The 23,354-nt window shown below is 52.4% G+C and overlaps 2 protein-coding genes across 3 annotated transcripts in view; one reads left to right on the plus strand and one right to left on the minus strand.

Annotated features, from left to right (window-relative positions):
- Window positions 1-110: 110 nt before the first annotated feature.
- AP3M1 (adaptor related protein complex 3 subunit mu 1) lies at window positions 111-5,639 on the minus strand. Its single transcript, XM_053451005.1, has 9 exons — window positions 5,609-5,639; window positions 4,433-4,707; window positions 4,061-4,232; window positions 3,431-3,568; window positions 2,489-2,574; window positions 2,073-2,206; window positions 1,520-1,727; window positions 1,287-1,431; window positions 111-611 (listed from the first exon to the last, which is right to left on the minus strand). Exons 2-9 carry the CDS (start codon window positions 4,703-4,705, stop codon window positions 511-513), a joined length of 1,257 nt encoding a protein of 418 aa, XP_053306980.1. The 5' UTR covers window positions 4,706-4,707; window positions 5,609-5,639; the 3' UTR covers window positions 111-510.
- Window positions 5,640-7,282: 1,643 nt separating this feature from the next.
- ADK (adenosine kinase) overlaps window positions 7,283-23,354 on the plus strand; it is a 28,862-nt gene continuing 12,790 nt past the window's right edge. The window contains exons 1-3 of one of the 2 annotated variants that reach the window (XM_053451007.1): window positions 7,283-7,441; window positions 18,944-19,018; window positions 19,549-19,602. In XM_053451007.1, the coding sequence (XP_053306982.1) occupies window positions 7,377-7,441; window positions 18,944-19,018; window positions 19,549-19,602 (194 nt within the window). In that variant the 5' untranslated portion in view covers window positions 7,283-7,376. Of the gene's footprint in view, window positions 7,442-15,310; window positions 15,430-18,943; window positions 19,019-19,548; window positions 19,603-23,354 lie in introns of those variants that run through there. The other variant, XM_053451008.1, reaches the window with a different exon arrangement.

Genomic DNA, 23,354 nt, shown 5'->3' on the forward strand with positions numbered 1-23,354 from the left:
TATTTCTTTACCAGAAAAGGTTCCCAGACTCTGCGTCCGGTAGAAGACCGAGACATTTTTTACGTTTCCGAATAAAAGACCGAAGTGGCGAAATGAACCAACGCAGCGGGTTAGCGGGGCGGTTCAGTGAACCGGATCGGAGGTTTATTTTAATAACGACACGGGAATATTTGGATGAAACCCTAGAAATATTACAATTGAAATACTTTAAACATGAGAGGGCGCGGGGTGGACGGCTGCAGCTTCCCAGCGTCGCTGTGCGTGTGCTGCCCTCTAGTGGGAACAGGTGAGTATTACAGCCATGTGTAATAACAGCAATTTATTTTATGTACGAAGACGTCAGTTCCCTCGACTCCAGGGGTCACTCTGTATTCGCTACAAGGTTCCTGCCACATACCAGCTCCGTAGAGGCCGTTTCCCTGCCGGGTCAGGAAAGCATAGCCCCAGGCTCTGTGGTTGGGACTGAAGGCCGCATTCGGTTTTGTGTATCCCCCCCCCCCGGGCGGCGTGTTATGTCCGCACCTGGAACTTGCCGGCCTTGGTGATGTACTTCACACCCTTGAACGGTTTGTATTTTTCCCCGTACATGTCCAGCCGGTTCACCTTAAGACCTGCAGAGGAAGCGGTGGTACAGGGCTCGTTACAGGTATCCCCACACAATGCCAATCATTGCCAGATGGACAACTCCTGGTGGGGAGTCCAGTTGAGGCGTCTACATCTTCCTTTCTCCTGATTGGCTGGTAAATGTGCAGCGCACCCTGCAAGTCATTCCCCCAACCCACAGCCAAGACTCTCAGCCAGTCACGGACCGGCTATACAGCATGATGTAGTGAAGAAGGGAGCGGTTGGGTTCCCCGCATACGATATCAGTTTTCAGCATTTTAAAGTATTTGGTTTTAGGGGAAGAGTTGTCATGGTAACATAGCAATAACTTGCCCCTCCTCCCCCCTAGTGTAATAACAACGAAGCCAATGAGAAAAACAAAAATTCACCCGCCTGACCCGCCAGCGAAGACCATGAGGTTGCTACACAGAGCGCCTAGAACGGGCCTTAAGACCCATAGGTTGTCGGGAGCCCTCGAAAAGCATGCGCCTCCCGGATCGTCGTCGGTCCTCCCCAAACCAATCAGCAGAGATCTCACTGCCAAGGAACGCAGCTCGGAATCTCGCGCAGATGGTAACAGAAGGTCCCGGTGGTCGCGCGGGGCGACGGAAAGACCTCTTCGAATGGAGGAGGGTAAAAAAAAAAAAAAAAAGGGTAAAGCGGCTGGGAAGGGGCGAGGTTACCTGATATCGCAAACTGCTGGATCTTAAAGTTGATGTTCACGCTGGGGTTGTCCTCGGGTTTGGGGGCTCCGGATTGCAGGGACACCATCCCTTTCAGGTTGGGAAGCTTTGGCCCGCTTATCTTCCCGATGTCCCAATTCAGCACCTGAATAGACAAAAAACCCCAAAACAATGTCGGAATTGCAAAAGCCCGCGGTGTCAGAGGGGTCCGGTCTGCGCTGGCAGCGACGTACCTTTGTGACAGGATCGAAGGTGTACGTCCCTTGGGTTGGCGTGAGGCTCATGTTCAGCACGGCTCTGGGCATGTGTACAGTCATGACGATCCCCTCCACCGTCTTGCCCATGTTCTGTTTGGGGCCGACGGTTACGTCGAACCGGCCCGACGAGCTGTTTTCCTGGAAACTGATGTTGTGTTTCACGTAGACCGGGATTGCTACCAAGCTGTAAGGAGGGAAAAGGAGCTGGCTGAGGAGCGGGGCACAAGCGGGCGACCGAGAGGGGGCGACCGGGCACAAGCGGGCGACCGAGAGGGGGCGACCGGGCACAGGCAATGCGAGACGGTCGCTAAACAGAGCTGTCCGTGCGCAGCGCTGATGCAGAGGTGCTCATGGGAATCCCTAGAGCCTGACATCCTTCAACTGCAACCCAGTCCATACTGCTCTAGCACCAAGCAATCCCAAGTCACATGTTCTCAGAAGCTATTGGAGTCATCTCTGTCTCGGTCTCATTACAGACCCTAAAAGCCTAATAACACCAGCCCCCCCCCCACCGGAAGGACGCGCTTACTTCTGCGAGCTGACGCGGTAGGACATGAGGCGGAAGTTGCCATCGGGGGGTATAAAAGACAGGACCCGCTCCGACTCCCATCGCTTGTATCGGACGCAGGGGTGGAAGCTGACATCATCCAGGAGCCGGGGGTTCTGCGGAGGAAGAAACCAGCTACGGCTTAGGCTAATAAAGCAAAAAAACTTTTTTTTTTTGGCCCCTATGGACAGTGCTGGACCAGAGGAATAATTTAACCCTATCCTTTGCACTGCTGGACTGGTCCCCCATTGCGCCATCTCCACACCCAAAGATTATCCGATGCCATCACAAAACACTGCGATGTCCAAGCAGTTTCTTGAATGAACCAATCATCCCGTTAGCAGAAAGAGACTGGAGTCCACTGGGAGCCCCCCCGCCCCCCCCCAGTTTGGGGTTACCATGAAGGAGAGAGAGAGGTCCGGCATCCCGCTCAGCTTGACGCACGCGTCCACCACCCCCTGTATTTCCGCAAACACCGTGGAACCTGCCGAGGAAACAGGAAGAGGGACCCCGGTTCATTATAAACAATAAGCCGCCGCTCCAAGTCACTGGCTGTGGGGGCAGATTTTACCCCAGTCTCGGGGTGAACGGGCAGATTTTCAGGGATTTTACCCCAGTCTCGGGGTGAACGGGGCAGATTCTCAGGGTTTTTACCCCAGTCTCAGGGTGAATGGGCAGATTTTCAGGGCTTTTACCCCAGTCTCAGGGTGAACGGGCAGATTCTCAGGGTTTTTACCCCAGTCTCGGGGTGAAGGGGCAGGTTCTCAGGGTTTTTACCCCAGTCTCGGGGTGAATGGGCAGGTTCTCAGGGTTTTTATCCCAGTCTCGGGGTGAAGGGGCAGATTCTCAGGGTTTTTACCCCAGTCTCGGGGTGAATGGGCAGATTCTCAGGGTTTTTACCCCAGTCTCGGGGTGAAGAGGCAGATTCTCAGGGTTTTTACCCCAGTCTCGGGGTGAAGAGGCAGATTCTCAGGGTTTTTACCCCAGTCTCGGGGTGAAGGGGCAGGTTCTCAGGGTTTTTACCCCAGTTTTGAGGGAGAAGGGGCAGGTTCTCAGGGTTTTTACCCCAGTCTCGGGGTGAAGGGGCAGGTTCTCAGGGTTTTTACCCCAGTTTTGGGGTGAAGGGGCAGGTTCTCAGGGTTTTTACCCCAGTCTCGGGGTGAAGGGGCAGGTTCTCAGGGTTTTTACCCCAGTCTCGGGGTGAAGGGGCAGATTCTCAGGGTTTTTACCCCAGTCTCGCGGTGAAGGGGCAGATTCTCAGGGTTTTTACCCCAGTCTCGGGGGTGAACGGGTGTCTCGTGTCCCTGACGCACCTGGAACCGCCTGCCAGCCTCACTCACCAGACTTATCTATAATCGCATCAACTTCCTCGATGACATCAAAGTAGGCTTCATTGTTGGTGTATTTAACCCCCGCTCTCCTCCAGGGGATGTTGGAGAGTTGTCCGGTGGGCAGGGTGTCCCCCATGTTGCTGCTCCCTTGGGGAGAAATGCAGGGGGAAATGGGGAGAAAACGGTAAGTAATGAGGCGGTGGTGGATAAGCGGAACGGCTTCCCAGCAGAAGCGGTAGACGGGATTTAAACATTGCCCCAGCTAAAACACGGTGGCCCGCGATGACGTCCGCCACCTTCGGCAGTCGGGGTACTTGATAAGTAAAGCCTCCGACTGGTTGTAAAACCAGTTCAGGGACGAGGAACTGGAGCCACGTGGAACTCGCACGTTATTGACCTTTAACCTTTCCCAGTCTGTTGCTAGGCAAACGCACCCTTTGAGTGCCAGATCAAAGATGACTGTCTACGCGTGGGGATAATAGGGGAAAGGACTTCATTTTCCCGTCCTGACGTTCTCTCCCTTCTCCTCCTCCGCCCACCCTTACAAAAGCTGCCTGAACCAATCAGGCGCGAGAGCCCACATAACGGGGAGGAATTATCGTGCCCATCTCCTGAGGCGCTAAGACGGCTTTTGGTTACCTGTGAGGGAGTTGACCACGGATCTCAGGACGGTCGGTGGTTTAATCAGTTCCTTAAGGATGTTGGACTCGGTGGCCAGGGGGAACCCGTTGTCCAGCATCTCCTCCAACAGCTCGTACACGACCACCACGTTATCTTTCAGACAGGTTTCCGAGCACTCGCCGAAGTAGTCCTCGGAGAAATAATTAAACCCCAAGATTAAGGGTCGGCAAGCCAGCCAACGCGCATGGATGTCGGCGTGCTGGTGTGGTGGGAATGGGCCTTCAAGCATGGACCAGCAGGACCCTAGAAACACCCGTGACCCCCTCCGGAAACCGCCCTAACGTTCTGTTTGCCACCATGAATGTCTGGGGCGCTTTAGGAGACGCTCACCTGGAAGGTGTCGGCCACTCGGTGCAGGAACTCTATGACGAAGAGCGGGGTCACCTCGGACTGTATCACCGACACGAAGAACATCTTCTCCCTGTAGATGCTGATGAGGTAGTGGTGGGGGGTTTGGATGACCGGGGGGACATTTTCAACGTCGGCCGCCTTCTCCTGGGCTTCGAAGAAATAGTCGCAGACCGAGCGGCTCACCACGCTCTTCCAGTGCTTCTCCAGGAAGATGTCTCCAGAGCCGTTGACCAGGAAGAGGCTGTGAATCATTTCTGCAAGCGGCAGATACAAGGAGCAGACCATCATCATTAATCTAGAACCATAGAACGTTCCTTCAAACCCTTCAACAAGTAACATCCGCAACAACGTTCCAGAAGAGTAAGTTATAGACCATACCACCCAACTGTCAAAAGATAAATCTACGCGCTGACATTCCGCTGGACAAAAGCCATGTGACCACGTCCTTTTTTAATAATAATAATAATAATAAAAAGCTGAGGTTTGGCAATACTTTCAATTTGAATTCACCCATTTTTGGGGCAACTATCAAAGACTGCCTCCTGTGTTTTGAATTACTAGTTTTTTTTTTTAGTCTTTAGAAAACCGGTTCTCATTCCCGCCTTGTTTTTTTTTTAAAGAAATAACCCCAAAACATGTCTCTTTAATGGTCCACTCCTTTAATATATATTTTCTTATATTATTTATATAAATATATATATATAGAATAAAAAAATAATTCTCTCTGTAATGTTTGATATTTTTGGAAGGCGGTATTTTTTGGAACTCAGAGGTCCCTTTCTCAGATGTCAAATATGCATAAAAAATATTAAAAAAAAAAAAATAATAAAAAAAGCCCCCCAGCAAATAAAAAGTAAGTTAATAAAAATATAAAACACTAAAAAACTTTTTAATCATTTCAACGGATCCTTCCTTTCCAGGATCTTAGAATAATTCAGCCGGCCCCTGACATCCGATCGACGCGTAATCATCCCACGGGATAAGATACACGGAACGGGCGCCGGGTCATACCCTAACGCGTGACCCTGGGACTCCTCACGCCACTCCTCGGATCTTATCTTCCACCACGTGAACCTTGATACAAGAACACGGCTCGTCCTTATTAGCGGCTCGGCGTAATTATTACCCCCAATTACTCACCTAGAACGATTAGACCCGAGGTGAGAGGGGACACCACATGCGCGAGGGAGGATAACCTTCTCTGGGTTTTGCCGAGAAAGACTGGAAAAAAAAAACCCAAACAATATTTAAAAATAAATAAAAAATTCATTTTTATTTTATTTTTAAATTATTAATTTTTTTATTTTATTTTTTTTAAACTATCATTAAAAAAAAATACAAAAAAATGATATATATTTTTCAATTAAAATAAAAAACACTAATAATAATAATAATTCAGAATAATTAAGTGAAGGAAAAAAAATAATTGAGCATTTTTGAGATCTCCAACTTAATACAGCTAGGAATTTAATAAATTAGCGGGTAATAAGTGTATATAGGATATGTTTTTTTTTTTTTTTTTTTAAATACTTTACTGAGAAGGTGATAAGCGGGACAGCCTCCCAGCAGAAGCGGTAGAGGGTAATAAGGTGAGGGTATTAAACACACGGGATAGACGTACGGCTCCTGAATCTAAGTCGAGACCGATTAGGTGGGTTGCCGCCGTGCCACGTAGCGGGATGTGGGTCCTGCTCCGAAGGGCCGACAGGGGTCTTAATTCTCTTTTGGAGTTACATTCGGAAGCGACAGGTGGGATAATTACCCCTGTCTCGATCAACTGCCCCAGAGAGGGGTATACGAAACCAGGCTACACTCCTGATCGTGACTAGTGGCCGTTGGGGGGAATTCCCCTGCCTTAGGGACACGGGGTGGGACCCCTACGTGACGGCCATCTTTACCCCAGACACCGCCGCAGACAGAGCGTCGGCGACATCACGTGAAAAACACAAAATCATTTTTTTAATATATATATTTTTTTATACGTGGCTACGAATTACATCGCTTTTAGCCACAGCCGACATGAAGCTTCTTTTTCCTCCCCGCCGGGATCAATTATTTTAGATACGTTTGGGTTCTAATCCATGTATCCGGTACAAAGTTTAATGACAGGATATACGCCAAATATTTCTATATTACATCATTTCTAACAAGCCCATAACGTAATGCAGAGACACATGGCTGCCATACACGTAGATTTCAACGCAATACCAGACCTGCAGCCCCTGGCACTTAAAGTCCTGGTATTTACCCGGTACCGGCAGCCTCCCGCAGCCCGGAGCAGCGAATAAATTACCGGGAAGAGCCAAAGTAAGGACCAGGAAGTCACTGGGGCGGCCAGGTAGCTGTACACATCATCAAAGCCTACTCCGCCACAACCAAGATGGCGCCGAGGACCCATTTAGGTAGCCCTGGCATTCGCCTTCAAACAACTAGGACACCCGCTGACTGATTGCCGTGTCATTTGTACAGCGGTGGCTGCCTGGTCCGATGACTGTTTAAAAAAGTCTATTAAAAAGTGTTTTTCAGGGAGAAAAATGTCATGACCTTCTGTGATTGACTGTGAGACGATGTCATTTTAATGAAGTTCTTGGCGCTTTGACTGCTTTGGTAGGGCACTGCGCTAGGGAATGTGGTGGCGCTATATAAAGCAATAAATATTTGCACAGGTCATGGGGGTTCAGGTTTAGGCCAGCCGCCCGTCAGGCACTATCCGGGACTACTGTGTTAGAGTGGGCGAGGACCCCGGTTGCTAGGCGACCACGGCCAGGAGAGGCCTAGGGCGATGAGGTGAGAGGGGAGGAGGGCAGTTTGAGGGGGCAGTCCTGGAGGGCAGGGCAGTTGCCGGAGGAGGAGGGGCAGCAGGCAGCGTGTGTAAGGTAGCGAGGTGCAGTCGCCCGGCAGAGACCCCCCACAGCCGTGAAGCATGAAGGTGGCAGCAGCAGAGGAGCCCCAGCCCAAGAAGCAGAAGCTGGAGGAGCCTGGGCCCAGGTAACCGCGCCACTGGCTGATGGAGGGGGGTATTACTGGTTGCCAGGGGTCAATCTGGGGTATAGAAGGGGGCATTACAGGCATCCAGAGGGGGTCTTCCTGGGTTCAGACAGCTAAAGACATGGACCTCTCTGGGCGTACGTGCCCGTGGGGCAGAATTCAGGGGCAGAAGGCAACCACAGGGCAGGCGGCATGCAGTGGAATGTATGGACAGAAAAGGCAAGCACCAGAGGGTACAGCCCGGGCAGGGGGCACGCTGAGGACAGCACAGGGGGCAAGCGGCTGAGGTTAAGGACAGGGCAGGGGGCATAGGGTAAGCATTTAAGGCTAAGGATAGTGCAGTGGGGCAAGCAGCGGTGGCTGAGGACAGTGCAGGGGGGCAAGCAGCGGAGGCTGAGGACAGTGCAGGGGGTGGCAAGCAGCGGAGGCTGAGGACAGTGCAGGGGGCGGGAAGCAGCGGAGGCTGAGGACAGTGCAGGGGGCGGGAAGCAGCGGAGGCTGAGGACAGTGCAGGGGGCGGCAAGCAGCGGAGGCTGAGGACAGTGCAGGGGGCGGCAAGCAGCGGAGGCTGAGGACAGTGCAGGGGGCGGCAAGCAGCGGAGGCTGAGGACAGTGCAGGGGGCGGCAAGCAGCGGAGGCTGAGGACAGTGCAGGGGGCGGCAAGCAGCGGAGGCTGAGGACAGTGCAGGGGTGCAAGCAGCGGAGGCTGAGGACAGTGCAGGGGTGCAAGCAGCGGAGGCTGAGGACAGTGCAGGGGTGCAAGCAGCGGAGGCTGAGGACAGTGCAGGGGTGCAAGCAGCGGAGGCTGAGGACAGTGCAGGGGTGCAAGCAGCGGAGGCTGAGGACAGTGCAGGGGTGCAAGCAGCGGAGGCTGAGGACAGTGCAGGGGTGCAAGCAGCGGAGGCTGAGGACAGTGCAGGGGTGCAAGCAGCGGAGGCTGAGGACAGTGCAGGGGTGCAAGCAGCGGAGGCTGAGGACAGTGCAGGGGTGCAAGCAGCGGAGGCTGAGGACAGTGCAGGGGTGCAAGCAGCGGAGGCTGAGGACAGTGCAGGGGTGCAAGCAGCGGAGGCTGAGGACAGTGCAGGGGTGCAAGCAGCGGAGGCTGAGGACAGTGCAGGGGTGCAAGCAGCGGAGGCTGAGGACAGTGTAGGGGTGCAAGCAGCGGAGGCTGAGGACAGTGCGGGGAGGCAAGCAGCGGAGGCTGAAGACAGTGGCATTGGGCAAGCAAGAAATGCTAAGGATGGGGTGAGGGCATTAGCAAGCAGTGGGGGCTAAGGACAGGACAGGTGGGCAAGCAGCTCTTTGTATTATGCCGTTGCTTGTAATAATTGCCCCGGGGGTATTACTCTTGTTACTGGTGCTGGGGTAACTCGTGTACTCTCTGGTGTCCCGGGTCTGTGCCGGTGTTATATGTCGGGATGTGGCTTATCACTTCCTGTCCGGCTGATCACTTCCTGTCCGGCTGTTATCCGGTCTCTACATGATTCAGGAAGCGGTGACCCCGTGGAGGGCCCGTCTCTCTCCCTGCAGCCATCTCACTGTCCTCGGAGCGGCTGTCTCTCTGATAGGTACGACTGTCGCATCCGAAGCAGTCTTCGTAGGCCAATTAATATGGAAGTTTTAAATTACTGAGAGGGTAGTAGATGAGTGGACCAGCCTCCCCGCAGAGGTGGTAGAGGGTGATACAGTGAGGGGATTAAACATGGGATAGACATACGGCTCCTGGAATCTAAGACGAGTCCAACGGCTGATTAAGGTCCGAGTCATTACAGGCAAATGGGCCGCCGAGGGCCAGTCATCCGGCAGACACAGTCTAATAATAGCCTTTTTCCTAAGTAACGAGCCGATGCATCTTTTTTTTTTTTTTTTTTTATTCCTTCTTAAAATAAACCCTCCAATCGACTCCTTGAAGGCCGTGTCCCTGGAGTCAGGGCTGTTGGCAGTCCTCTGCGGTGAAGGTTATCATCCTTCGGACGCCGCGCTTTATTTTAGAGTCAGGCGTGTGAGAAGAACACGTGAGCGCGGAGATGAACACGCGGTGTGGTATCGTAAAGCGCAGCCAACGCACCTTAACTCCTTCCCTGTACCTTTATGGGGAGAGCGCGGTGGCTGCAGTTTAATGTTAGAAGAATGGAGGAGAGCGCGGCGGCTGCAGTTTAATGTTAGGAGAATGGGGGAGAGCGCGGCGGGTGCAGTTTAATGTTAGAAGAATGGGGGAGAGCGCGGCGGCTGCAGTTTAATGTTAGAGGAATGGGGGAGAGCGCGGCGGCTGCAGTTTAATGTTAGAAGAATGGGGGAGAGCGTGGCGGCTGCAGTTTAATGGTAGAAGAATGGGGGAGAGCGTGGCGGCTGCAGTTTAATGTTAGAAGAATGGGGGATAGCGCGGCGGCTGCAGTTTAATGTTAGAAGAATGGGGGGGAGCGCGGCGGGTGCAGTTTAATGTTAGAAGAATGGGGGAGAGCGCGGCAGCTGCAGTTTAATGTTAGAAGAATGGGAGAGAGCGCGGCGGCTGCAGTTTAATGTTAGGAGAATGGGGGAGAGTGCGGCGGGTGTAGTTTAATGTTAGAAGAATGGGGGAGAGCGCGACGGCTGCAGTTTAATGTTAGAAGAATGGGGGAGAGCGCGGCGGCTGCAGTTTAATGTTAGAGGAATGGGGGAGAGCGCGGCGGCTGCGGTTTAATGGTAGAAGAATGGGGGAGAGCGTGGCGGCTGCAGTTTAATGTTAGTAGAATGGGGGAGAATGCGGCGGCTGCAGTTTAATGTTAGGCGAATGGGTGAGAGCGCGGTGGCTGCAGTTTAATGTTAGAGGAATGGGGGAGAGTGCGGTGGCTGCAGTTTAATGTTAGTAGAATGGGGGATAGCGCGGCGGCTGCAGTTTAATGTTAGAAGAATGGGGGGAGCGCGGCGGCTGCAGTTTAATGTTAGTAGAATGGGGGAGAGCGCGGCGGCTGCAGTTTAATGTTAGAAGAATGGGGAAGAGCCCAGCGGCTGCAGTTTAATGTTAGAGGAATTGGGGAGAGCGGGGCGGCTGCAGTTTAACGTTAGTAGAATGGGGGAGAATGCGACGGCTGCAGTTTAATGTTAGAGGAATTGGGGAGAGTGCAGCGGCTGCAGTTTAATGTTAGAAGAATGGGGGGGAGTGCGGCGGCTGCAGTTTAATGTTAGAAGAATGGGGGGAGCGCGGCGGCTGCAGTTTAACGTTAGTAGAATGGGGGAGAATGCGGCGGCTGCAGTTTAATGTTAGAGGAATTGGGGAGAGCGGGGCGGCTGCAGTTTAATGTTAGAAGAATGGGGGGAGCGCGGCGGCTGCAGTTTAATGTTAGAGGAATGGGGGAGAGCGCGACGGCTGTAGTTTAATGTTAGAGGAATGGGGGAGAGCGTGGCGGCTGCAGTTTAATGTTAGTAGAATGGGGAAGAGCCCGGCAAGTTCAGTTTAATGTTAGGAGAATGGGGGAGAACGTGGCGGCTGCAGTTTAATGTTAGAAGAATGGGGGAGAGCGCGGCGGCTGCAGTTTAATGTTAGAAGAATGGGGGAGAGCGTGGCGCCTGCAGTTTAATGTTAGAAGAATGGGTGAGAGCGTGGCGGCTGCAGTTTAACGTTATTAGAATGGGGGAGAATGCGGCGGCTGCAGTTTAATGTTAGAAGAATGGGTGAGAGCGTGGCGGCTGCAGTTTAACGTTATTAGAATGGGGGAGAATGCGGCGGCTGCAGTTTAATGTTAGGAGAATGGGGGAGTGCGCGGTGGCTGCAGTTTAATGTTAGAGGAATGGGGGAGATCGCGGCGGCTGCAGTTTAATGTTAGAAGAATGGGGGAGAATGCGGCGGCTGCAGTTTAATGTTAGGAGAATGGGGGAGAGCGCAGTGGCTGCAGTTTAATGTTAGAAGAATGGGGAGAGCGCGGCGGCTGCAGTTTAATGTTAGAAGAATGGGGGAGAGCGCGGCGGCTGCAGTTTAATGTTAGTAGAATGGGGGAGAATGCGGCGGCTGCAGTTTAATGTTAGAAGAATGGGGGAGAGCGCGGTGGCTGCAGTTTAATGTTAGAAGAATGGGGGAGAGCGCGGCGGCTGCAGTTTAATGTTAGAAGAATGGGGGAGAGCGCGGCGGCTGCAGTTTAATGTTAGGAGAATGGGTGAGAGCGCGGCGGCTGCAGTTTAATGTTAGAAGAATGGGGGGAGCGCGGCGGCTGCAGTTTAATGTTAGTAGAATGGGGGAGAATGCGGCGGCTGCAGTTTAGTGTTAGAAGAATGGGTGAGAGCGCGGTGGCTGCAGTTTAATGTTAGAAGAATGGGGGAGAGCGCGGCGGCTGCAGTTTAATGTTAGAAGAATGAGGGAGAGCGCGGCGGCTGCAGTTTAATGTTAGGAGAATGGGTGAGAGCGCGGCGGCTGCAGTTTAATGTTAGAAGAATGGGGGAGAGCACGGCGGCTGCAGTTTAATGTTAGAAGAATGGGGGGAGCTCGGCGGATGCTGTTTAATGTTAGAGGAATTGGGGAGAGCGTGGCGGCTGCAGTTTAATATTAGAAGAATGGGGGAGAGCGCGGTGGCTGCAGTTTAATGTTAGTAGAATGGAGGAGAGCGCGGCGGCTGCAGTTTAATGTTAGGAGAATGGGGGAGAGCGCGGCGGCTGCAGTTTAATGTTAGAAGAATGGGGGAGAGCGCGGCGGCTGCAGTTTAATGTTAGGAGAATGGGGGAGAGCACGGCGGCTGCAGTTTAAGGTTAGTAGAATGGGGGAGAGCGCGGCGGCTGCAGTTTAATGTTAGAAGAATGGGGGAGAGCGCCGCGGCTGCGTTTTAATGTTAGAAGAATGGGGGAGAGCGCCGCGGCTGCAGTTTAATGTTAGAAGAATGGGGGTGAGGGCCGCGGCTGCAGTTTAATGTTAGAAGATTGGGGGAGAGCGCCGCGGCTGCGGTTTAATGTTAGAAGAATGGGGGAGAGCGCCGCGGCTGCGGTTTAATGTTAGAAGAATGGGGGAGAGGGCCGCGGCTGCAGTTTAATGTTAGAAGAATGGGGGAGAGCGCAGCGGCTGCAGTTTAATGTTAGAAGAATGGGGGAGAGCGCCGCGGCTGCAGTTTAATGTTAGAAGAATGGGGGAGAGCGCGGCGGCTGCAGTTTAATGTTAGAGGAATGGGGGAGAGCGCGGCAGCTGCAGTTTAATGTTAGGAGAATGGGGGAGAGCGCGGCGGCTGCAGTTTAATGTTAGGAGAATGCGGAGAGAGGGGGAAGAGGGGGGGAGAGAGAGGAAGAGAGGGGATGACGGGGAAGAGAGAGGGAGAAAAGGGAGAGGACAGGGAGTGGGTGAGAGAGAGAAAGGGGATGTGGGATGGGGAGAGGAGGGAGGGGATGTGGGATGGGGAGAGGAGGGAGGGGATGTGGGATGGGGAGAGGAGGGAGGGGATGTGGGATGGGGAGAGGAGGGAGGGGATGTGGGATGGGGAGAGGAGGGAGGGGATGTGGGATGGGGAGAGGAGGGAGGGGATGTGGGATGGGGAGAGGAGGGAGGGGATGTGGGATTGGGAGAGGAGGGAGAGAGGATATGGGAGAGACATTTAAATAGTTAGGGGGAGGATAAAAGTTAGAGCTATGACCAGAATCTAACACTAGGGGTCGGAGATGTTACTTTACTGAGAGAGTGGAACATAAAAATGGAACAGCCTCCCAGCAGAAGTGGTAGAGGGTGATACAGACGCGTGGCTCCTGAATCTAAGGCGAGACTGACGACTGTTTGAGGCGATGAAATGGTTAATGGCCATAAGGCTGGGAGCGCCTTAACAGTTTAATTACCCCCCCCGGGGGGGAGCTCTCTGTGTCAGAGGGATCTGTGATAGCCTGATGGGAGCACAATGTGTGGGAAAGGTTCTGCAGAGCTCCCGATCCCGTCACAGTCACCGGCCCGTGGGGGCAGATACCCGGCCCGTGGGGGCAGATACCCGGCCCGTGGGGGCAGATACCCGGCCCGTGGGGGCAGCCCTGGTGCAGAGTGCGACGCCGAGTTATTGTTGGCAGTAAAATGCTCTATCGCCCTCTAGTGGCAGCGATGGGGAATGACAGCGAGGATACGGGGCAGTGCAGGGCACTCCTTCCCAACGTATAACAGGACATATCACTAGAGGAATAGAATGCCGCCCTTTGGCCTCGTGCGGCCCCTGATGCTGGCCGCTGTCCGTAAGGGCCAACAGGGCTTTCTGCAGACTCTCTGCGACTTTGTCTCCTGTCGCCGGGTATTTGTGGAACTCAGGGGGGCATTTAGAAGAATAATGGGGTTAATTTACACCGCTTAGTTGATAAAGCCGTTTCGTGCAGTTTCTATACACATTATCGGGGCTTTTAGGGCCGTAGAACCCTGCGATCCCCTCATACCCAGCAAACATTCCGACCTCCTAGAAAAGAGGGGCATCAGGGGAGGAAAAAAGGGACATCTGGGACTGATAGAGTGGCACGAGGGGTTTGGGAGAGGGACTGGCCAAACTGATCAGAGACACTTGGCAGGTGTCTGCTCCCCAGGCTGTTCCTTGTCCATAGCGTGGGCCTCCGGGGTATAACCGCCTGTCCCGGGGCCGGGGGGGGTTATGAGATGCCCCCGGGAGGGGGTTTAAGGGTTTGCACCAGGTGCATGCGCAGCCTTCCAGGGAACTTTGACTCCTTGGCTCCGTGCCCAGGAGGAGGGGGTTCAGGGTCGCCCGGTGCGCGGCCGGGTCCTCAGGGTCACACGGCACGGCCTCTGGCTGCTGATTGGCTGAAGCTGGAGACGCCCCCACCCCGGTGTGTGCCTAAAGTAAAGCAAAGGTGAATGTCTGAACATGCGCAGGCCCTTTTAAATCTTCATGGAGCCCCCCCTTGAAAATGCCCCTGGGGGGGTAAACTGCCCCTCTGAGCAAATAACCCTCAGCCGGCCTGCAGAAGGTTTCACCTCATAAGCCCCAGGTTTGAAAGAAGCATTGGTAGTTGCTATGGCAACAGCCTCTAGGTGCCCAGGTGCGTCGTGTGAACGCGGGCAGCCGTAACGGAAATTGCCCCAGCAGGGCTATATGCCGGGCCCGGGGTGGGGGTACTGGTCAGTTACTTAAAACCGATATAGAAAGCGTTACACCTTGCGTGGGCAGCTTTGCCGTTTTAGGGGTTCTGGGGTAATTAAAGGGGCAGTTTAATGCCCCCGACAATTGGAAGCAGCCAATCAGCGGCAGAGAAGAACCGTTAAGAATCGGTGGGAGTGCGTTCCGCGCAGCCCCAGGGAGAGGGGTATATCCGAGGGGGGGTGCAGGGCATTTGATGTGTGGGGGGGGCAGAAGGGGCAAATGCGTCTGGTGATACTATGGCGCGCTATATGATGGCTGCAGTGCCCCTTTAATAGCAGGGGGGTTTAGAAGGTACGCTGGGGTAATGATGGCTGCCAGGCTATTACCCCAGATGCCCCCCAGCAGGTAGGGGGTGTGAGGGGCAGTTGTTGGGGCAGTTACAGGGTTACTTTCTATACAGGTATTGGGCTGCGCGGGCTTTAATGCAGGGCAGTCTGCTGGGAGAGAGGGGCCAGCGCCTGGGGTAATGGGGTATTTGCAATGGGGGATTAAACCGTGTGAAGGGGCTGGGGCCACGCATCTAGGGCATGTGGCTCCTACCCCAGGGGTATTTGGTGCCAGCTGTTGGGGCATTTCTGGGTGCAGTATGGTAGCACAGAGCATTGCCTGATGTGCTAGTCGCCGTCCGATTGGCTGTGCGCTTCTGCCCCAGCCTTTGCTGTCCCCGGATCTGCCCCTCTGTCCCCGGATCTGCCCCCAGCGTTGCGTGTGTCTGCCTGCTGCCGGGGCTGGTACTGGCATGGGCCCACGTGTTCCCCCGAGCACCCTGCGCCCGCAGCCAATCACAGGCGACGGGGCGGGGCTTCCGCTTCCTGCTGGCTAGTCATCCCCGGGAGCACGCTGTCTTCTGCTGCTACTGCGCTCCGGCCACTGTCAGCGCTACAGCACCCTGCCAGCCGCCATGCCAGCCCTCAGGTAACCCCGCCGAGCCTGCCTCCCGCCCGGCTACGGCTCGGGCTCTGCTGCCCCGGCAGGCCGCTGTCATTTGCCCCCCTACCCCCGCTCCTCGGTTTAAACGCACGGGTTATAGAAGCTGCTGGGACGTTGGGGTTTGGGGGGGGGGTCAGTTGTAGTTGCCCCGGCCTGCCCTGCACCCCCCTCTGGGGCACCATCTGCCCTGTCATGTCATCGAATCGCAGTGTCATTGGGCAGTGGTCAGCCCCCCACATGGCCCTTGTTCACTAAGGGTTAATAGTGTCCTGTCCTGGTGGGCACCTGTTGTGTTTGCGGTGGGGGTCTCGGGGCAGTAGGGGGGGGCATTAGCTGTCATTGCCCGAGAGGCCGGCCCCGGTTGACCCCTGGCACCGAGCCTCTGTTTGTTTGTGTGCCGTATTTTAATGGCCTCCTTAACCCTTTGCGGGGCGGCCAGCACTTGGCCGGAGGCTATCGTTTATATTCTTCACGCCATGACTTATTCATCACCCCACCCAGCCGGAGACTGCGGCCGGGGCAAATACCCCGGAGACTTTGGCCGGGGCACACAGCGACCGGAAATAATGTCACGCTTTAATCGTTTATTTTTATTTATAAATGATCTTAATTTTCTTAACATTTCGTTTTTCGGCGTGCCGGCGATCTGTCACTCGGAGCCTCGCGGCCTCTCGCTCGGTATGAAAGGTATGCGGACGGCGCAGCGGAGGACGAGAGCCTAGACTCTATTTACAGAGCCTTCCAGCCTTTGGAGTTCATCCTACTGCGGGGTGGTGGATCAGCGGAGCGGCCTCCCAGCAGAAGTGGTAGAGGGTAATACAGCGAGGGGATGTAAACATGCATGGGATAGACATATGGCTCCTGAATTTAAGACGGGACCAGCAGTTTGTAGGTTTGTACAGCGCTGTGGCGCTATATGCCGGCGTTCTCGTTCCGGGAGTATTTGTGCCTTGTCGGTTATTAAGCCCCACTGATTGCCGGCGTGGCGGGGCCCGGTCGCTGGTGGAGCTGGGAGGCGCCGATAACAATCTGGCGACAGCTGCTTATCTCGCTGCCGGCCCGTCGGCTTCACGTGGTGGGAACCCTGAGCGGCGAGCGCACGTGGCCAGATAACGCTCTGCGCGCCTCCGCCGCTCGTTCCCTCAACGCAAGAGGGTCCGATGGGCCGCTTCCAATGAGTACCCGCCCCTGCTCGGGTTATTCGGGGTTAATTCCTTGCGGAGAGCCGCTCCGTCCGTCTACATGGAGTGGCATCCAGGCCCTGAGCTTGGGAGCTGACGCTCTATCCAGGCTGCGTGGAGGAGTTTGGGGGAATTTCTCCTGTTTTCCTGCTAGATCGCCGCGCGTTTCCTATACGTAGCCCCCGTAATGATCTGGTGTTCCCGGGCTGGGGGTCTCCCCCCTCGGCAGCCCCGTGACGCCGGTCCTGCAGACGTGGCATAAAGCTGCCCCTGTAAATATTTTGGGCCGCTTCGCGTGTTTCCGGTTTATCCAGACAGACGGCTTTTAAGGCTGACGTCTTGTTTACGGAGGGAAGGCGATGATCCCAAAACCCTGTCCTCCATCACCTCCGCTCCGTGGTTTCCGTGGGTGCCGGCGTGCGCCTCCGCTCTGTGGTTTCCGTGGACACCGCCGTGCGCCTCTGCTCCGTGGTTTCGTGGGCTCTCTCCTTGAACCCGTTTTAGATTTTAATTGGCAGGATCTGGGGCCAAAGAACATGCCTCGGGGCCAAACGGCACTTCAGCTCGTGTTCTGCCACGCACATCGTCATACAGAGCCGCGCGGGGGTTACAAATATTCAAAGGGAAGTGGGGTCTTATTACTGATAGAATATTTATAATAGTAATATTAAACTATAATAGTAGTGGTAATATTTATTGTAGTAGTAGTAGTAGTAATATAATTATAATAATGGTAATATTATAATTTATAGTAGTGGTAATATTTATTATAATAGTAGTAGTAATATTTATTGTAGTAGTAGTAGTAGTAATATTTATAGTAGTAGTAGTAATATAATTATAATAGTGGTAATATTTATTATAGTAGTAGTAGTAATATTTAATATTGTAGTAGTAATATAATTATAATAGTGGTAATATTTATTATAATATTAGCAGTAGTAATATAATAGTAGTAATATTATAATAGTAGAAGTAGTAATATAATAGTAGTAATTATTATAATAGCAGTAGTAATATAATTATAATAATGGTAATATTATAGTAGTAGTAATATTTGTAGTAGTAGTTGTAGTAATTATAGTAGTAGTAGTAATATTTAATATTGTAGTAGTAGTAATATAATTATAATGGTGGTAATATTTATTATAATAGTAGTAGTAATATTTATAGTAGTAGTAGTAATATAATTATAATAGTGGTAATTATTATAATAGTAGTGGTAATATTTATAGTAGTAGTGGTAATATTTAATATTTATTGTAGTAGTAGTAATATAATTATAATAGTGGTAATTATTATAATAGTAGTAATATTTATAGTAGTAGTAGTAATATTTAATATTGTAGTAGTAGTAGTAATATAAGTATAATAGTGGTAATATTTATTATAATAGTAGTAGTGATATTTAGAGTAGTAGTAATATTTAGTATTTATTGTAGTAGTAGTAGTAATTATAATAGTGGTAATATTTATTATAATAGTAGTAGTAATATTTATAGTAGTAGTAGTAATATTTAATATTTATTGTAGTAGTAGTAATATAATTATAATAGTGGTAATATTTATTATAATAGTAGTAATATTTATAGTAGTAGTAGTAATATTTATTGTAGTAGTAGTAGTAATAATATAATTATAATAGTGGTAATATTTATTATAATTTAAAATGGTAATATTGTAATTATACTAGTAGTCGTTGTAGTAATTATATTTTTTATCATAGTAGTAATATTTGATTATTATAATAGAAGTAATATTTATTATAATTGTAGTAATATATTTATACTAGTAGTCATGGTAGTAATTATATTTATAGTAGTAGTAGTAATATTTATTATAATAGTAATATTTATAGTTATTATAATAGTGGTAATTATTGTAGTAGTAGTAGTAATATTTATTATATTTATACTAGTAGTAAACCTGATTTTACCTCATTTTGTTTCAATAAACTCCCTTTATCTGCAGACCTGGAGCCGCCATTGCTGTCAGTCATGTGATATTTTGGGTGACTTTCCCGGCTCAGACACCACACCGAGCTGATGCTTTATGGCGATGCTAATGAAGTCCGTTCCTCCATAGACTTTCATTAGTCAGAGTCTTGTTGGTGATTAAGACCGAGCCATTCTATTGTTTTCCACAGGCCGTGTGATCTAGTAGATCGGGGGTCGTATAACAAATGGCTGATATGCAGCTGCCTGAAAACATTATATTATGGGGCAAAAACTACAACTGGGGTGAAAAAACCGCAGCCGAGACCGCGAGACCAGCCCCCGTCTGACGCTCTGTGTTTTGTTTTTTTTTCTCTCTTGCAGCGAGAACACCCTCTTTGGGATGGGGAACCCGCTCCTGGACATCTGCGCCGTGGTGGACAAGGACTTCCTGGATAAGTACGTGGAACGCGAGGTGGCGAATGATGGCGCGGAGGGGGGGCGTGGCCCAGATGCCTGAAAATATTACATTATGGGGCAAAAACTACAGCTGGGGTGGAAAAAAAAGGAAATGGCAAAATATTTCTAAAAATATATTAACTTAAAACTGAATAAAACAAACAAGTGTCGTCAGCCCCTCTCTGACTGCGGGCCTTTAATCTAATCGGCTAAACCGATTACTGCCTTGACTTCCCTCCGCAAATCTTCTTAATCCATCAGAGAGTTAGCCGAAGATTAGCCGAGATCTCAAGTGTCGGCCCCATCCGGCCCCCGTCTGGTCGCCCGTTTCTCCTGCTGTAAAGACTCAAACCTTAATCAGTCGTTGGTCTCGTCTTAGATTCAGGAGCCGTATGTCTATCCCATGCATGTTTAATACCCTCTACCACTTCTGCCGGGAGGCTGTTCCATTTATCTACCACCCTTTCCGTAAGCTCTGTCCCAAAGTGAACACGGTGACGGTAGTAACGCCCTCTTTTTCTCCTCCGCAGGTACGGCTTGAAGGCGAACGACCAGATCCTGGCGGAGGACAAGCACAAAGAGCTGTAAGTTGAAATTTTCCACCCGCAGCGGCCGCTGAGCTCTACGGAAAAAGAAGCGAGGGGCGCGTCGCGGGCAGGAGGGGCCCCTGGGGGCTGCCGCTCCTAAATTCACTTAGAGTCCCCAACCTGGCGTTGAGATTGAGGAGTTAATGCCCTTCCAAGCTCTGCGTGCTGAAATAAGCACCTCCTTGCTCGCTCGCGCCTCCCTGACAAGTCCCACGAGGGCCCAAGCAGACTGATGGGGCATCTCCATGCTGAAGAGCTCCTTTGGGCTCCTTCACCCTGCGCCCCCCCCGTAATTTCCCTTAACCAGACTGCTCACAGCTGGGGAACGCGGATGGCCGGTCCTCCACCATAGAGAGGATCTGCTCTTCGTGGTTTGGAAAGGTTGTTAGTGGTCACCATAGCCAACAACCTCGGTCACCATGCTCTTCTCCTCTCTGTGGTCACCGGGTAGAAGTCTCCGCTCTCTTGTCCTCTCTGTGGTCACCGGGTAGCAGTCTCCGCGCTCTTGTCCTCTCTGTGGTCACCGGTCGGTCTCCACGCTCTTGTCCTCTCTGTGGTCACCGGTCGGTCTCCACACTCTTGTCCTCTCTGTGGTCACCGGGTAGAAGTCTCCGCTCTCTTGTCCTCTCTGTGGTCATCGGGTAGCAGTCTCCTCTCTTGTCCTCTCTGTGGTCACCGGGTAGCAGTCTCCGCGCTCTTGTCCTCTCTGGTCACCGGGTAGCGGTCTCCGCTCTCCTGTCCCCTCTCTGTGGTCACCGGTCGGTCTCCACGCTCTTGTCCTCTCTGTGGTCACCGGTCGGTCTCCACACTCTTGTCCTCTCTGTGGTCACCGGGTAGAAGTCTCCGCTCTCTTGTCCTCTCTGTGGTCATCGGGTAGCAGTCTCCGCTCTTGTCCTCTCTCTGTGCACCGGGTAGCAGTCTCCGCTCTCTTGTCCTCTCTGTGGTCACCGGTCGGTCTCCACACTCTTGTCCTCTCTGTGGTCACCGGGTAGAAGTCTCCGCTCTCTTGTCCTCTCTGTGGTCATCGGGTAGCAGTCTCCGCTCTCTTGTCCTCTCTGTGGTCACCGGTCGGTCTCCGCGCTCTTGTCCTCTCTGGTCACCGGGTAGCGGTCTCCGCTCTCCTGTCCTCTCTCTGTGACCACCGGTCGGTCTCCCCGCTCTTGTCCTCTCTCTGTGGTCACCGGGTAGCGGTCTCCGCGCTCTTGTCCTCTCTGCGGCCGCCCGTCGGTCTCCGGTTACAGCCGGCAGCGTGCATCGGGCTCTCCCGGCAGTCGAAGCCGTCCAATCGCATTAGAGCGAAGCAAATTGCATTAACGTAAAGGTTAGTTGTGATTAAATCCCAGACACGAGACGCGCAGAGTAGACGCTCGCCGAGACCGCCCCGGGAAGCTTATGTTCGTCGTATACATATTATATTCATTATAGACGTCCGGTAAAGTCACAAGAGAAGAGTTTTTTCTTAAATATTTTTTTTTCTACAAATGTTGTATTTGTATTTTTTTGCATTTCTTTTCTGAATAGAGACCATTGTGGTTTCAGTTAGGCCCGCCCAGTACTTTGTGGCTCCTGAGATGTTTGTTTTGGATCTGAACGCCCCTCGGGGGAGGTCTCGGCAGGCTGTTGTTGGTTTTTCCTGTCTCGGACGGGTTCGGGCCGGTCGAGGAGAGGTGTCTGTCTAATCTGTGTATTTTAGACAGCTGGTTACTGCGAGACTTCCTTCCCGTACAGAGGGGGGTCTCAAATCTGACAGGTGACGCGTTGTTGTAAATCGGATGAAACAACCCGGAAACTTGATAGGTTTCTATGGCAACTGCCCCAGCGCCTGCTTTTTTGGGGGTCACATGACAAGGGTTTCCAGCGATGAAAGGGTTGTTTCCGGGAAGGCTTTGGGCAGCAGGACGGGATGGGGGTTATTGGTGCTGCTCTTGGTCACCAAGGGGTTAACCAGTAATAGGCAACGCGTGCCAGCGTGGACATGTGTGAGACATGCGCAGGCGCGCGGTACATCACGCCTCCACTCCTTCACCACGGAGACGGCCAGGCCGTACCTGGAGGCGTGCTGATGCTGCGCGTCCACCAGGTGGCGCTGGGGGCCCCGGCATGCAGACCACTGTACCTGGAACACCTGGGGCCCCTAGCAATGCCTGGAACCCCACCCTGGGGGCCCCAGCACGCATACCCCTCCGTACCTGGAACCCCCGGGGGGGCCTAGCAATGCCTAGGGGCCCTGCGCCCGCTTCCACACAATATTATCCTTATCAGCTAACAATCGCTTAACCGCTTATTGGAATATATAGATGGCCAATAGGGCTGCTTGTTACCATGGTAACCAGAGATGTCACACAAAATGTTAACGCAAGATCAGCAGGTAGCATGTAGGCACCGGGGTCTGTGACATCACAGGTGCCCCCCCACGCTCCAATAAATAAATAAATATATATATATATATATATATATATATATATGTGTGTGTGTTTTAGGTAAAGAAATGGGCTCGGTGAGGTTTTTGTTTCGGGTCACAGCTCCCATCATGCTCAGCCAGAATCCTGATGGGCGGTGGGAGTTGTAGCCCGTATAGCAGGGTTGCTGAGAGCGTTGAGCGTGCGCGTGGCATGTTACCCCCCTTCTCGTGTGTTCCATCGCCCTACACCAGGTGTCTGGGAAGGGTTAATGTGTACACAATTTGCCTCGGCACTTGAAGGGTTAAAGGCCCACCATTCTGGGGCTCTGCCACTAGGTGGCGCCCGTGTCGCTCCCGGCCGTTGTTCGTCTGGAATATGTGGCAGGGGTCTGGGGGGGGCTTCCCTCACAGGGGCCACGAGCGGCCCTTTAATTGCCCCCCCCCGTTTTCAGTGCTGCTCCTCATTAGCCCAACACCCCCACATGCTCGTCCGGGGCCCCCCTTCCTGCTCTGGGGGGGTGGAAGGGCCCGGATGTGGCTTAGAGAGGCAATAAAGGGACTGCATTCCTTGGTGGGGGGGGATAAATTATTGGCATCTGCCAGCAGCCCCCCCAAAAGAAAGATGCACCTGCCTATCCGGCGTGTCTGGCCCAGCAGCTGACGCTCCTTTTGTTTCAAGCCACGGAAGCAAGAAGGGGGCAACGGCAGTCACTTTAACCCTTTCGTTACCGTCCCTCCTACATTCAGGAGCCCACCCCATGCATTCCCTCGCTGTGTTAATATCTACCGCTTTTGCTGCGAGGCGGTTCCACTTATCCACCACCCTCTTAGTAAACTCTATTGAGAGCTACCCCCGCCCCAGGGCACTTTGACCCATACATTCAACAACTTTAAGTGTAACAAAGACCATACTGGGGGTATTAACGAAAGGGGACTGGGTGGAGCTGCCATTAAGCCCCTCCCCTTCTTGCATATGCCACCAAAGAGCACCTGTTAATTTTCATGCTGCCCCGAATGCCCCCTGGCCCCCCCTTTACTTCCCACAAGCTCTCTGTCTAGCGCGATCACCCCCCCCGGCCACCTTGTGTGTTGCCCCATGGGGCAAATTAAAGGGGCAGGGGGGTATTAATAGAGGCTCTTATTTGCCCCAACCGTCAGACCCCTCTGGGTACCCGTAGCTGCCCGAGGGGAAGTAAAAAAGGGACGTCTGTTTATATAGCGCCATCGTGCTCTGCAGCGCTGTACAAACCCCCCCCATACCGTCTGTTCCAAACCAGCCCAGAATGCCTCTTTTTCCTCCCCCTCTGGCCATATTGTTTCAATAGCTTTAAGTACAAACACGTGTGTG

Source organism: Spea bombifrons, chromosome 11 (assembly GCF_027358695.1).
Source record: "Spea bombifrons isolate aSpeBom1 chromosome 11, aSpeBom1.2.pri, whole genome shotgun sequence".
In the NCBI taxonomy this organism is placed as follows: domain Eukaryota; kingdom Metazoa; phylum Chordata; class Amphibia; order Anura; family Pelobatidae; genus Spea; species Spea bombifrons.

Excerpts from the sequence above, each read along its gene's own strand:
- AP3M1 (XM_053451005.1), bottom strand. The coding sequence starts at position 4,705 with ATGATTCACAGCCTCTTCCTGGTCAACGGCTCTGGAGACATCTTCCTG. Across the intron at positions 2,575-3,430 it reads TGCGATTATAGATAAGTCTG|GTTCCACGGTGTTTGCGGAA; the intron begins GTGAGTGAGGCT and ends TTTCCTCGGCAG. Across the intron at positions 1,728-2,072 it reads TACCGCGTCAGCTCGCAGAA|CTTGGTAGCAATCCCGGTCT; the intron begins GTAAGCGCGTCC and ends CCCTCCTTACAG.